Source organism: Melanaphis sacchari, unplaced genomic scaffold, assembly GCF_002803265.2.
Source record: "Melanaphis sacchari strain LSU unplaced genomic scaffold, SCAv2.0 Contig247_pilon_pilon, whole genome shotgun sequence".
Lineage (NCBI taxonomy): Eukaryota > Metazoa > Arthropoda > Insecta > Hemiptera > Aphididae > Melanaphis > Melanaphis sacchari.
The window spans coordinates 165,337-182,140 of NW_020271122.1; the positions used below are offsets into that span (position 1 = coordinate 165,337).

At 27.4% G+C, this 16,804-nt stretch overlaps 1 protein-coding gene across 1 annotated transcript in view; it reads right to left on the reverse strand.

Annotated features, from left to right (window-relative positions):
• Nucleotides 1-16,773, reverse strand: part of LOC112594913 — a 58,321-nt gene extending 41,548 nt beyond the window's left edge. Inside the window, exon 1 of the mRNA XM_025339930.1 lies at nt 16,218-16,773. Within this exon, the coding sequence (XP_025195715.1) occupies nt 16,218-16,353 (136 nt within the window). The 5' untranslated portion in view covers nt 16,354-16,773. The remainder of the gene's footprint in view (nt 1-16,217) is intronic.
• Nucleotides 16,774-16,804: the final 31 nt, after the last annotated feature.

Here is a 16,804-nt window from a genome sequence, read left to right on the forward strand (position 1 = left end):
TTATATGCGCCGATTAAGCAATAAAATACTGTAAGTATACCTATAATATAATAATTATTATATGTGATAAGCTTTATCTTTAAGTCATAACAAAAATCTTCGAATTAAAATTGACAAAGAAATATATTCTGACATAGTAATCACTCGGTTGATAAGGTTTATCTCACTTAAATATACTATGAATTTTGTTTTCTCATTTTTAAATTTCAAAAGAATAGGTATTATATAAAGCTACTATAACTTTACTGTACCAGCCACCAGGTATTATTATTATTGTGCAATACAATTAATGAATCATACTGTTAAATGTTAAATAGTGATATTAATCACAATAAAAAAAGAAATTAAGATAGCTGAAGTATGTAATATAATATTCAATATTAATTGGTAATATTACACATGTAAAGTGTTTAAATCTTTTCGCAAACATAATGAAAGTGGATATATAAATATACAAATATAATTCTATATTTTTGATTTACTCTTGACAAAAACTAACAGCTTTATGATAAATTCAATTTTTTATTAAAAGTCTTGAATAATAAGTGTAATATTATTAATGTATCACTGAAAATAAAAAATAAATAATAACAATATAATATTATTGAACGCATAATATACGAATAACACTAAGTCAATAATTTTATCTATGACTATCCGGAAAAATAACATATAAAACCTTTAATTGCAATAATTAAAAGATTGCAGGATGTTAATAATTTTCAATTGAAAATAATATAGTCTTCATATGCTTATTATGTACACAAATTATACTATGTTAAGATACGAGACGTTTCAAGATTTAAATACACGAAGAAATTTGAATAAGGTAACCTTCGAATTATGTCTTTAAATTTCAAGGCCAATTGGTAAATTGCCATCAACCACCTACTCTATATATAATGTATAATAACAATATCAATAAGTGAATGTACTTTACACTATACTTAGAAGTATAAATCATGATAGTATAAATAAAAAAATGGATAAAATAAATGCTATCGAACATTAATTGTAATACTCTTAATTCAAAATCGATTATTGTGTACACTATCATTTATACGTGCATATGTTTTAATGAATATTTATGTAATAAAAAATAAATAAATATATATATAATTATTTAACATTTTAAAAGGTCATTATTAGTCAAACAATTAAACTTTGATTTTCCTTTAGAATAAGTACCATATTTGGAAATGGTGAAATAGGATGTCTCCTATTTAAAGGTAGAGTTTTTTTGTTAAATTGTAAATGTAGGTACTTCACTGTTGCCCAAGACAAATATAATTTATTGCACAAAATACAATATATAGAAATAATAATATTTATTGAAGTAATATTTACATATGGCATTCGTGGATTCATATTTTGAACAAACAGTGTTAATTATTTACCCACGCAAAATTAAAAATATTATCAAATATAATACATTATAATACGTATAATATAACCTAACCTCTACGCTAATAACAATACCACGTATATCTGTCAATTTTACAAATAATTTGTGATTATTCGTTAAAATATAATCTTTTTAAGCATCTTTGATTTTATACAATATTCAAATCGTAACTTCATTCATAGTAAAAATGTGTTTACTAAAGTTTGTAAAATTTCTAGTCGTCATTACATCAATATACATTTTAAATATGACGCGTAGTGTATGATATTTTAAAAGTAAATATTTCTGAATTGGAACAAATTTGTCGATTAAGCTTTCCAAGTAGGGATATTTTGTATACTTGAAATGTGTACACAGTGAATATAACAATGAGTAATTTAAATATGTACATGATTTATTCATTCTGATGATAATATTGTCTCCAAAGGCTAAATACAATTATTGTAACAAACCACAATCTATGATGTCGAAATTCAAAAAAAAAATATTGCATGCATTCGTTTCCCTTTTGTTTCTTAATAAATATTGTAATCGTGAACTATAAGATATAAATCTTAGAAACTGTGAATGTTTGATTTGTTACAATGAAAAATACTAAGTTCAGTCCTAACAATAATATATTATGTATATATATATATATATATATTGATTATTATTATAGTCATAATTTACCATTTATCAACAATCTTGTTATGTAATGAATAATGACTAATGAGTATAAGATATATAAGTACAATTTAAAATCAAAAACCGTATAAATAGTTTATGTTTATTACTGAAAGAAATTTATCTACATTTTGTGATTAATTGACAAATTCTGAAAATTCTATTTTTTCAATAAAAAAAAACTGAACTAGACCTTGAATATTTTTATACCTACTCATAGAGATAAACTAATAATAGCTATATAACATAATAAGAATAATAACACACAACTGTCACCTTAATATAATAATATCATATAATATTATTATTCCTAAGTAAACGTACCTATATACCCTTTTCTTGCGTTTTCGATCCGGTCAAGTCTATCGTAATTTTCAAGGCCTTCATAATAAATATACTTAACTCGTAGTGTATATCTATAGAGAGTGAAAAACTGATGAACAAAATAATTGTGAAGAGACCAAACATTGGACTCACGTTTCGCTTCGCTTATCTCGGCGCAGGATACATGTGTGACCTGTGTTATTTATTACTATATTTTAATACATTTGAACTATTATATTTGAAAAAATAAAGATTCTAAATGTATTTTCAGGTTTATTTATCAGACTTCATAGCAAGTTTTTTTATTAGCCCACTCATAAAGTGATAAGCAGATTTAATAATTAAATATTTTGAACACGTTTTATTGTATATTTCCGTTGAAAAAATTAAACTGTTTAAAGATAGTCATAAATCATACAAAGATTCAAATTTATGCTTTATTTACCTATTAATAAGCATCACGTCACCACAATTAAAAAAAAAAAAACTAAAGCTAAAAACAAGTGTTAGACTTACAATTTTCGAATCAGGTACATAATTAATAATTACTTATATTAAGTTTTCCAACTTAAAAATAAATTCCATCAACTAAAAATAATTTAAGAATATTTTAAAATTTAATTTAATTTTTGAACTAAGACAAAATAACCAGGATCAATTTTGTTCAAAATAGATACAATCGAAAAAAAATCATAAAACACCCAATATCCAGACAAAATATAGACCTATTTTTTTTACTATTATTTTTTCTGAGCACTTTTTTAAAAAAAAAACTTAAAGCAGACATATTAATAAACATCAATAATTATGATATTCGTTAAGTCAATAAATTGTTAATGTACACACATATATGACTCAAAATCCAAAAAAAGGACATTCCGCACCGTGTGGTTTTCGATTAAATAAAAGTCGAAAATATACATATAGTATTTAAATAGATAATATCGCTATATGTGTTCTATATAAAATAAATTAGATAGGCGTATAGTAATAATAACCACAATAATTGGTTAATTCGATAGAAAAATCGATAGTAGATTCCGTCCCGTGTCATTTTCATGATGCGTAGTAAGTTTATAATTATGTCGCTTACAATTTATTACCCTACAATAGTGTAAGTATCTGTGATCTGTCAACATATATAATATGTATACCCATGTCCCATATATCTGCTAGCTAATACGATTATATTATATACATTTAGAAGTGGTCACGAGAAAACGACGAATCCTTTCACTTACGGCCAGCGGAGTGAGAGCTGAACGCGAAGAAACAAGGTCAAATTAGGTTCTATAGTGCAGCTGGTATATGTACTAATTGTACTACATAATACATTATTATATTAATTTTATTACGAATAATTTTTGATAATTATAACAGTGTTTGTTGTTGTTATTAATTATTCAATCGAATAATGAATATGCAGCTGTGGATCGCGAGACAATGTGGAGCTGGGATGCGATATTATATATATCGTGCATAGCCCTTAACTCCATAACCTTCAAACCTTTATACACAACATAATATAAGTACCTATCAGTAGTGTATTTATGAGTTTTTGTTCAGTGTGAAGATAAGAAAATTTCTCTCTTTTTCGATATAATATACTTTTAAAACGAGCCAAAAGTTGTCTACTCTAGAACTTTCATCTATTGAACAAACAAACGAAATAGTACAGACAAATATATTTAAAAAAAAACTATGCAATTCTACTAAAAAAAAAAAAATACTCAATAATAAATACAAATTCGAATAATCAATAAACAAGAATCTAATAATATAATTAGGTACCTACATTTCTCATCATTGAAAAAATTATCAAAACGTGAAAAATAATAAATAAAATAAAATAAACCCATGTATAACCGCTAACCGACGCCACCAGAACTATACAACAGCGGGAACCATAACATCTATACGTATTAAGATATAATAAACAGATACAGAGTTTTTTTTAAGATTTGGATGCTGTCAATGCTATAGCTACAGAAACTGGCATACATTTTAAAAATGTGTAACTTTTATAACCACATTCAAATTTTCTAAAAAATATTTATAACTAAGCTTAAATCTTTACGTATTTTAAAAATTTAAGATTTATTTATATCATGTAATCCTAACATACTGTTTTAATATATTATTCTTATTTTTTCCACCCTTACAAAGTCATCTATTTGACGGTGAACTATAAATATAAATGTATTTAAATTGATAACTTATATAGTATATACATATGTTTAATAGTTTCAAAATACTTGTTTAAAAATCTTGATGTATAAAATAAAATATATGTTAAATATTGAAGGAATAGTTTTTTTTTGTACTAAAACTATATATATTTTTTTTTAATTTTAATAAAAGATAAGCGAAACTGTAAGTGTGTATAGGGGTACACAGCGAAATTTTTAGTCTACGTCCACTACTCACGTCATACTATTATGAGTGCAAAAGAAGTTGAGTTTCGGACACAAACCAGTCGACGAGAAACTTGTTGTATTATATGACCATAGGATTTCAATGGATTATTTCATAATTATTTATTATTAACGGTAATAATTTTTTTTTTCATGAAACTATAAATTATGCTAAGGTACATAATGCGTGTACCTATACAATTTACTGTCTCAAGATAAGCAATAATATATGTGAGCCGAGAATATATTTTGTTACACATATAGAAAAACATATCACATACATTGCAATTTCTTACCTTCATCAAAATTATAGTTTTGAATAACATTATTTTTTAAACCTCCCATAAAATTGGTTTTATGTAGGTACATTTTACTTTTGTATATACCTACCTACACTGTATTAAAAATTGTTTTATACACTTTTTTAAATTGAAAATACTTCTACTCATTCCTTATTTAATTTTATTTAATATGTTTCTATAAACATATAATACCACTCATTTATCCATTTAAATATATTAATATTTAATGGAATTTTAATGTGGGAAGATTAAAGATACTGTAGCCTTTCTTCCCACGTGTTCCGCAATCTGCAGGTGAAATTATATCAGAGATAACACTTATTTTGTTAAACATAAGTTTTCATCTATGAACGTGCACTCCCAATGCCATTTAATATATTAATATATTATATTGCTCACATACATATTAAAAAGGTACGAATTATTAAATGATCTATCGATTTAACCAAATTATTCTTACATCTTCTTAATATTAAAATAGCTAGATAAATATATCAAGATACTCGACCACCGCCTGTTGTTGTTTCTATTTAATTTTGTTTAAATTTCCATTCTAATATCCAGGTATACGCAATTGTTCAGGAAAGCATACACAAAGGACAGCACGTTATATAGTGTTAACAACCATCATTGTTTTGTAGGTACTCTGTACAAGGATAACATCATTGATGTCTGTGGATATATATTCAACAGTAATAATAATAATAATAGCAGCGGGCGGCGTTCGATATTGTATTAGGTATATTGTATACACGTATAAATAATAGTACATCATACATTGTAATAGAATATTATACAATATCTTAAAATTCCAAACACGTCAGGTTGATTTTATTCAGTGCAGGGGTACCCACAAATCCCACGTTTAATCATCAAGATGCGCTTTTCTATAATGTACCAAGTACCTATCGACCGAATTGTATACAATTATGTAAAACGTTCAATCGGAGCTAATGACAATTGGATAATGTTTCACGAGACGTTTAACATTGTATATAATAATATACTATAATATATTATTATTATTATTATTATTATTATTATTATTATTATCTTATTCGTATATTATTTTAACGGGTCAACCTTCGAAAGTGTTCTCGCAGTTTACAGCACTTGGGTAGGTAATATAATATGTCCACCTGTGCCTATATATAACGCAAAAGAATCATATTATTATTATTATTATTATTATTAGACTTAATTTATATGTACAATTATATGACGTCCAATTAAAATCTATGTGTATAATATGAACAAGTCAGAACAACATTTTTTGGGTTTTCTTTTATCATATCACACACCGATGGAATCACACAACTATCACATTTTCTTGAAATACATATTTTAATATATTTTCCAACAATTATTTTAATTTATATTACATAGATACCTATAGAAAAATAAATTTTCTTTGTTTGACTTAACCTAGGTATACTGGACAATATTCAATAAAAATTACATGAATGAATTCCATGAGACTCGAAGAGTGTTTATATAGCTTATTTGCTCAAACTCTAAAGGCCCCGACATAAATTTAGTTTTGCTCCATAAAATCGATTATTTTTTTGTATATTTTTGATTTATTTATATCATATAAAAAAATATGCTTGAGTGTACGCATAACAGATTTTATATTTTACAATGATTATTACCATTTAGTTAAATGATTATCATTGCGGTTACAGAATATAGTATTACATTTATAACTAGTAAAATATAACATATAATCATTTTTAGAAATATATTTAAATAAATCTTAATATAAATCTTAAAATAAAATACTTATGAACACAATCACAATGATTACTTTTATGATTTTTTGCTTTCTTAATACTGGACATTATACCAATCTTAGCGTTATTAGATTTATAGCAACTTTTAAGCATTAATTAAATTTGTTTTCAGTGTTAACATCAAAAATATGTTATTAGAAATATAAAGTTATAAGATTATTCATTGTTGATGTGTTTATAATATATATTTCAATTTAAGTAAAACAATAAACGATAATTTAATTAAATTTAAAATAATTTTTACCAAGTGAAGTCGAGTCGTACAAGTATATATAGTATACCTACTTATATAATAAGTAACCTACTTATATTATAAATGTATTTAAGAACAATTTAAAATACGTTTAGATACCTACTCGTCTATGATATGTTTTCACTTTTCGAAACTAGAATTTGTCTAGGTTAGGTTTTTCTTATGGCACATAAATATTCTAACAATATGACGATTACATATAATATAAATAAAGTCGTTGAGTACCCATAAAATTTAGCATAAAAATACAGTTGATTTTTTTAAAATATTTTGTATTTTTTAACATGCAAAATCAGGAAATAAATATTTTAAATGATTTTTAAACTGTACTTTTTACTGAACTACGCACAATAAACACGCTATTATTGTTACTCGGTCCCGTCATAAATAAAATGTGAACGCGTTCCTATAATATAATAATGTTTACTATATATATATACCACAAAATATGTAGCGTTGTGCATCCGACTATAATGACGGTAATAAAACCATAAATACGCGAATGTATCTAGCTAGACTTTTTTTTTTACAAAGAGATGGGATGAGCCTTACATAAAAAAATAAAATAATAATATATCATAATATTATATACGATATAGACAGAGTAATCAGAAACACGCTGAACATACGCACAGGACAGGTGGCGTCGAATTGAATTTTTGTTCAGACCCAACACCCAACACCCTATGAAGCGAATACCCATTACTTTTATTTATATACCTATTACAGATATTATATGGAATTTATAATGCGTTAAGTCGTCATTTTAATGTTTTCAGTTCACGTCGGTTAATGTACAATATTAAATAAAATATTAAAGAGAATACTCATTTTAACAAAAATTATATTCTATTGACTTTTTGGTAAATTTAAACAGTAATTAATAATACAATAGTATTATAAATTACTTTTATTTTATTCGTAGTCCTTAGTTTATTAGTTTATCTTTCTATCGAATTATAGGCTTCTAAATCTTTATCTATGAATTATTAATTCCTTTGTTTAAATATCCACTTTTTAAAATTTGCGATTCACAAAACATGTCGAATACTTAACATATATTATCAATATTTATCATATTTGTTCTCCCTCAATATTTGTATATGGATTCGTACATTATTTAGAATGTATTATGTTCACGATCGCCAGAATTTCGACATGTTATTATAACTATAATTATATTCTAGTAACAAAACTCCGTTTCGTATTTAATTATTTTTGAAAAAAAAATCCATTCGAATGTCAGAATATTACCCGCACGTAAATTATTCAAAATTGCGGAAGTCGACGATGTAGATACGGGTAGCATACGAAAAGGTGCGTAATACGCAGTCAATGTTCGTTGTTTTTTTAATTTCATTTTCGAAAACCGTATGGATTGTAATGCTATCGCGATAATTATCGACATGCTTATTTTAAAATATACTACTTCATACGTACCTATACCGATCATCTACTAACAAATTCGTTCCGTACGGAAAATTTCTCTATCCATTTATAACACAAATGTAATTTATAACGTTAGATTCGTAAATGTAGGTTTTAATCTCGAATTCAGTTGTTTTAAAAAACAAGAAAATCGGAAAAAAAGTCTAATTTTCATCATTATTACTTAATAAGTACCTACCATAAATTATAATTAATTATCTTATTGAAGTGATCATACAAAGACAAACAACTAATTACAATAACTGCAACTGTGTCGCTTTCATTGGTTCGTGTCAGTGTATAGTGTATCACACGAAAAAAATGTGTAGATAAATTTTAAAATAATATACAAACGATTTTCATGTATTTTCTAACCTTAGATTTTTTTGAATCATAATATTTACATTAAATTATCGTACTATATTACTATAATAATAATACAATAATATGAAATAAATATTAGGTATTTTATAGTTCAATTCGCATAAAAATAAATACCATTAAAATAAATTATGATTTTATGAATACTATGAATCATAGTTTATTAAACGACATCAACTGTTTTAAACGAATGGACGTGATTATAAACAATATCATATAATTTAAGGATTTATAATAAATCATAGCACTTACACTCACGAGATCAAATTATTATAAATAGAGGCTAATAAGGAATTTAATTATTGTGCTGTTCTACACATCACATCATTGCACGCACAGGTGTCATGTACACGTCGACTAGGTTGCCGCGATAACTCTCTTCGCAATTGGACACCCCTGCTTAGAGACGTGATTATAAGTATATTTAATGTCACGCAAAACAATTTATAAAAATACTATATGTATTATGTATAAAAAAAATATACAATAATTATGTTATAAAAGATTGAGAATTACAATTTTGTACCTAAGATCGTAAAATAAATACTATAAACACAGGTATTGAAAATCTGATGTTATTTTCTACAAACATAACAAACAAATAAATAAAAATACAAACAAATATTATCCTCTTTCGATTTTGTTATAAATGTTTATGTCTATAAGATCGCAAATCACATATGGTAATTAATAACCAATTAAAACGTCTTTATAATTTTTTTATGTAATAACCAATAAAATAAATTATCATTGCATGCTACATGCAAGTATAATAGCATCACTTTAACTATTAATATAGGCACATTTAAGTATAAATTGTTTTAATTTTTCTTAAATTTTCTTAAAAACTGCTTGTATTATACATATTATATTAAACGCCTACGAAATTTAAGTAAAACACGCTGCTAATTTCAAGAATTTGATAATGCTAATTGTATAATCCTAAATACACCCCACAAATACTACAAATTATTAAAGACGAATTTGTATGATAAACGAAAAACAATGTGTAATTACATCATTTGAGATTAGTAAAGTCATCACACCGCACAAAGTATCATAATAATGTGTGCAACGATAGTCTAATAACATTATATATATATGTAATATATATCTTGTTATCTTGTACACGTGATTCGAATACTTCGCGCCGGGGGCGGATGTGTTCCTTGGCCCCACTGAATAGACCCAATGCCATTATAAAGTAATAATATTATTAGGCACTCATATATTATATTATAGTTATATGATATATTATATTATTTACGTTTTTCTGTGGACATTGTTTCCAACACAATCACGTAGTTGGTCGATGTACATGATATTATATTATAATAGTGTATAGCGAGAGGCGGTTTCGATATACATATAAGTATTAAATACCTATATCGAGAAAAGACAACCGTTAAAGTTCTTCTACTTGGGCCCTGTACACTCGTATCATGTGCGATGTGAGACGATTACCTATAGTGATACAAACAGAACTTGGAATAGTGCTGAACCCTCATCAAAAAGTTTGTTTCAGGGAAAATATTATCATAGAATAATTAAATAATATTTTAACACTTTAAAACTAACTCGTTATAAAAAAAACCCTGTCTGTAACAACCAGAGGTTTCCAATCAGAGGTAGGTACATGAATTTAAAAAAAAAAATAATTAGAAATATTATTAGTATATTAAACATTACTTATAATATTTTTTCAATTAGTAAACGTGAAATTTTTTGAAATTTGTTAGTGGAATTACATACTAGATCTGCAATTTTTAAAGATTGTATAAACCACTACGTTCGATTAGCACATCATAAAAATCGATTTACCACTATCGCATTTACAATTTAAATTTATAATTACTTTTTCTACTACATACAGAAATATAAATACAATTTATAATTTTTCTCTCGAAATTTTAAGCCAAGATTAAAGTTAATTAATGTGGTTCAATTTTAATTCTAAAAAATTATTTAAATTTAACAAAACATCAATTTAAATTTAATTCTAAAGATAAAATGCATAACACTTTTCAATTTAATTTTGTTTATACATTTAAGTCTGTAATAATATATTAAAAATTTTAGAAAAAACTTACTCCTACCTATTATATAAGAATACCATTAAACTAAAAATTATATTAAAAGAAGACGCATTTCGTACGATATACATTGTCCCTGTTATAGTTTTGGTAAAATAAAATTGGTTTCAAGAATTGAAATTTGGTTATTATTTTATACTATTTCTCAATCAAGGTAAAATTATGAAACATAGATAAATAATATATTCATATAATTTAACTTTGAAGTTAATAATTATAATTTGTTTAATGCATTTATTATTTTTAAATGCAGTTACCAAAACAAGAGCTCACTTCACATATATTTAATGTGCTATTCTCAGTATATTTCTCACTTAAAAAGCTCACGTACAACAAAACTATAAATTTACGTTTAGCAGAACCAATTTAATGTTGTCGGCTTTAACGTGGTAAACAATGAATTGATCTGCATCAAACTCAAAATTAAGACAATTATTTGTGTCTATACATTAGCTTTTTACGATATTTTAATTTTATTGTTATTTATTAGTATTGTTTAATCGCGATATTTAACATAATATATTCATGATTCATATAAAAATGTAAGTGTCGTAAAAAAGTCAACGTAAGTACAAACACAGACTGCGATGTTCTTAACTTCGAATTTGATAGCATAAGTCGATGCGTTGTATAATATTAATAAAATTATAACAACAAATTATTAACTGTTCGTTATTTTATTGAATGCAAATTTGCTTTATAGGTATATCCACACTGGTAACAGAGACAAAAAACAATAACCCTGCGCGATGTTTTCTTGCATAATTATAACTCCACGTCATAAGTTAAATATTATTGTTTATCGTTCACACCGCTAAGCTTTTAGTCAATGACAAAAGTAAACCCATAAACCCTACTACATGTTTTAATTTGCACCAACGTTATATAGATATTAATAGCAGCTACCATAATAATAATTATAATTTATAATGTTACGTTGTATTGAAATAATATTTTATTACAAAGGAAATTGCATAGCTGGTCAGAGAGACATCGGGCCAGCGCGAAGGCAGTCATTGTTTACGATGCGCATCGTTGCTGAGTAGAGGGTGTTAATTTCATGCGCGATTCAAACCATGCGCGTTTTTGCAGGCACACTACGTATATAATATTATACAGGTGTATTATTATTTATTATTGTACAACCGATCAGACTTTCAATTGGAAACACACGCACACAACGTGTATAGGTCATTACCTCCGGTTTGACGGTAAGCGTGTCGTCCGTTCCGATATCAATACTGTATAATACTATAATCGTATACCACCAGCCGTCGAGTGTCATCGTAATTTTTCCACGGGGAAAATTTGTCGTTATGTGAAAAATACGTCTACATCATACAGGTCAATGGTTCTGAAACTGTTTAACCAGTCATACGTATGTATTACGGATCAGTCACGTACGTGCCTCTTAAAACTAATAAAAATAAACCTAATCAAAGTTTTGATAAATTTTTAACAACAATAATTTACATTTAACTGTATTTAGTTAAAATATAAAATAATATTAGATCCATCGAAAATATCTTTGACATATGTATTTTAACCGTTTAAATGGGAAGAATAAAAGACGATTTTAAAGTGTTTAACGCGTTTATTTGTGGACCATTTGGAAATTAAATACATTTTACACAGCATTAACTATTCCATGCACCTTAATTATTATTCTCAATCCTTCAACTTTATGTAACTTCAGATACGTGAAGAAAATGTACAATTATAATATTGCTGTATGAATACGAACAACAACTGCACCGTTTTCAATGTTTTTTTTTTTTTTTTTAGTCGACGTCATTATATAATTAAAATTATATTTGCATCGTAATTGGTTAAAGTCATTAGTGAAACCACTCTATTATCATGATAGTAAAATCTAATATAACTATTTCTCGGTTTCGGATGACGGATTCTATTGCCCAACATGTTCATGCCACAGAATAAGAACCGAACTGTAACACATTTCTTTGCGCGACTACAGTAGTAATTCTCCTTAACAATTATTATTGTATTATATAGAAATATCACTAAAAGTAAATTACTGTATTACTCTGTCACCGTTTTCTGCGTAAATCGTGTGGTTACACGTTACCAGATATTTTACCCATAACATTCAACTATACTAGCCACTAGGTGGTTATTAAATGTGGTTATTAAAATAATTATTAGCGAAATCGATTTTCGCAAGCAATATATTATTTCATTTGATGAGTGAATAACAAGAATATTCTGCAGAACACGGACCACGAGGTCAAAGTACCTTAAATATAGAAAAACATATTGTATTAAAAATTTTAATAAAATTATTTTATAGCTACCTATATAATAATATAACTTTGTACAAGTATCAAAGTCGAACACTTACCAATTAATACATTTTATATATATGTATATATAATGTAGATCGACTATATAGAATTATTATTGTTACCTATATTGAAAAAAAACATTATTTACTATTTTTGAATTTTTTTATTTTTACTTGACCGACACGCGACTTTAGTACCGGTACAGAATTATTATTGTTGCAGCTTAATTATTTTTTTGATTTAGTTGTTCAAAAATTATTTAACTAAATTTATAATACACTGTTTTTCAATATACCTATATAATCTAGTCTTTTATATAAACTTACTGTAGTATTACAGCTTTTAATAGAGTATAAATTATTTTGATGGAAACAAATATCGATGGAAAAGGGAAAGGTATACTTTTGGTGGAAACGAATATTGGTAAAAAAAAGATACACTTTTTGTAGAAGCGGATACCGCCCACGATGACGTTGACATACTTTTTTTTGTTTCATAAAATCTTATCAACGCGTTCATGTTATATAATAAAAATAACCGTGTCTAAAATAAAGTTACACGGATCGGATTCGTATAATAGCCCTGATTATTTATAGCAACTTTTGTGTTCAATCGCCATTAAGATGCGCGACAAGATTTATTTATTTTTATGTATAGCTTTTCATTATTTACATCTACGATGCTCATTAAAATAATGCTGTCGTAAAACCCACCTATGATATTTTATTGTTTACATGTTTAAACGGTGTGGAAGTCGATCATTATTGTATGGCACACCACGATAGTTTGCTGTCATACAGCTAGCATATACGATAACGTGTATTATACGTACATTTTACAACACATTTTTCGATTCGTATGAATCGTTTAGTATAGAAAAACGCTATCAAATACAGTTCGTTTTGTACGGAGAATAACGCTGTCATTATCGTGGGTTATGAATCATGCATATATTTTTATTGACATATTTTCCTAAATATCACTTGATGAAGTAGCAAGGATATTGCTTGAGTGGAAACAGCTGACAATTTGTTATATAAAAGAAATTTAACCCTATAATAAGCAGTAAAATATAGATTTTTTTTAATTTGCATAATTTGAATTAGTTATTTACGAATACAAAATTTATGAAACTTTTATCTTGCATTTTTTTTTTACATAATTTAAATTTTTTTACCTACTAAGGTTGTTTTTGAAATTTTTTTATGATTTCCGTCAATTAAAACTGCTTAAACACATTTATATATATTTTAATTTTTAGTAAAACTTGATTTTTATACCTTTCAAACTTTAATTATTAAATTAATTTTACAGGATTTATAGTTTATATTAAATTCGTAACCTTATTCGTAAGTTTGGAATACTGATGACGTGCGTGTATAAGTGTGTTACATTTTAGACTTATTCAGCAACTTTCATACAAATTATGTCCTACATAAACCGTTCAAAGAACAATCAAAGCTTTTTTTTTTTTACTTTCCTTAAATTTAACGGAGAGTTACAGTCCCCTGCAATGAATGAAATACCTAAAATGTCTACATAATACGATTTTAAAATATTATAACTGGACCGTAAGCCCGTAAAAGCCTATTAAAATAAGTGTACGGATTTAGTCTATTGAAATAAAATATTTGTAAGTATAATATGGTAATACATTCATAATATGCTTTCTAATACCTGCAATATTCTTATAATTCTACGGTATTATAATATTAAAATAATAAAAAATGTTTAGTGATCTTAAGTCACCTCTAATCCGCTTTCTCGAGCTCCTCATCCATAAAAGGCTACAAAGTATTAAGCGTATCACGAGTCATAACTCATAACCCATTTTGGGCAACGGAAAAAATCGTTAGAATAAAGTCTGCAGATGATATAATAATAATAATAATAACAATAGTAATAATAATAACAATAATAATAATAGTAGTGGTGTATACAGTCAACGGGCGAACGGATGCCGATCAGACGGCATGTGAACGGTGACATTAACGATGGTAAAAAATGAAATTGTTCATAATAATATATCATAAAGGTATAATATATATAATATTACCACATATATTTCCATTGAAAATCCACTTGATTGCGTGTGTAAGAAACAATATACTTAAATATTAAATATTGTTTAACAATATTATTTATTTTATTTATCAGTCATCACATCGAATTATTATAAAAAAATGAAATTTTTTATCAATAAATTCAAATTCAAACTTATATTTTTTTACATATCGAGTTATATTCTTATTTATATTCCATTACGAATTTTAGCATGTATATAAAACATATACACTTGTATCGCACTGTTTTACTTTTCTTAATTTTCACGGCGATTAATGACCGTTATAACAAAATGATTTTGAATTGTTAATTTAAATTTCTACAATTATTCATCTCCATAAAATCATACCTACTCCATAGGATTGAAGAAATCCAATTAAAATCTATACATTACTATCGCCATAGTATTGTGGATTAAAAATTAATCGATTTCATACTTTCTGGTAAAAATATGATATCGGTTTTTAAAAATGTTTAATACATTGTACATAATATACGTATATTATCATGTCATATACGCTTAGTACACCCACGAACGTGCACGTGAGATACGTCGTGTTCAAAAAAATAAAATAATACATCTTTTAATATTTTAAGGTCGATATAAATTTCAATTTCGAGATATGTCATAGTTACAATAATTTTTTAGGTTGGCTCTCCCCCCCCCCCCCCCCCGTGACACTTCCGCGGGATGACGTAATTACACGGACGATACAATAATATCGTCACAAACAACCCATAAATGGTACAGGCAATGCAGCGATCACTGCTAACGCAGAAATACTCACGTTTAGGATCGGCGGACGACTCGACGGACCGAACGGCGTTCGGAAGCTGCAGCGCGGCCGCGGCCAACAGCAGCAGTGCGGTGGTCGGCGACCGGACCGACGGCGGTCGGCCGAGTGACACCACGGCGGGACGCATCTGGGACGACGGCGGCGGGTTTTCAGCTGCGGCGATCAACCCTCGGGACGGCGGTGTGTTGTATCGGCGATGGCTTGGGCTATACTCGTATTGTTATATGCTGCACGCGCGCGCTCGGGAGTGGTCACGACGGGACGAGCTTCTGCTGTGGGTGCGCCGGGATGGCGTGCAGCGATCGCATAGTCGTCACCGTCGGGCGTGTGAATACGATGGTACTATGTTCGTTTTGTATGTTGTAATAGCAAAGCGGACGAGACAGAGAGATCGAGGGGAGGGAAAGACAGCCCGTCGCCGGCACAACCGATACGCGTATTTGTTTATTTATTTTATGATAATATATATGTCGTTACCGTCTGGCCAAGCAGGAGGGACACACAGCGAACGCACCCGAAACCGGAACAACGTGTACTGGCGCGCGCGCGCTCTCGACCGTATGCCGAGGACGACGTCG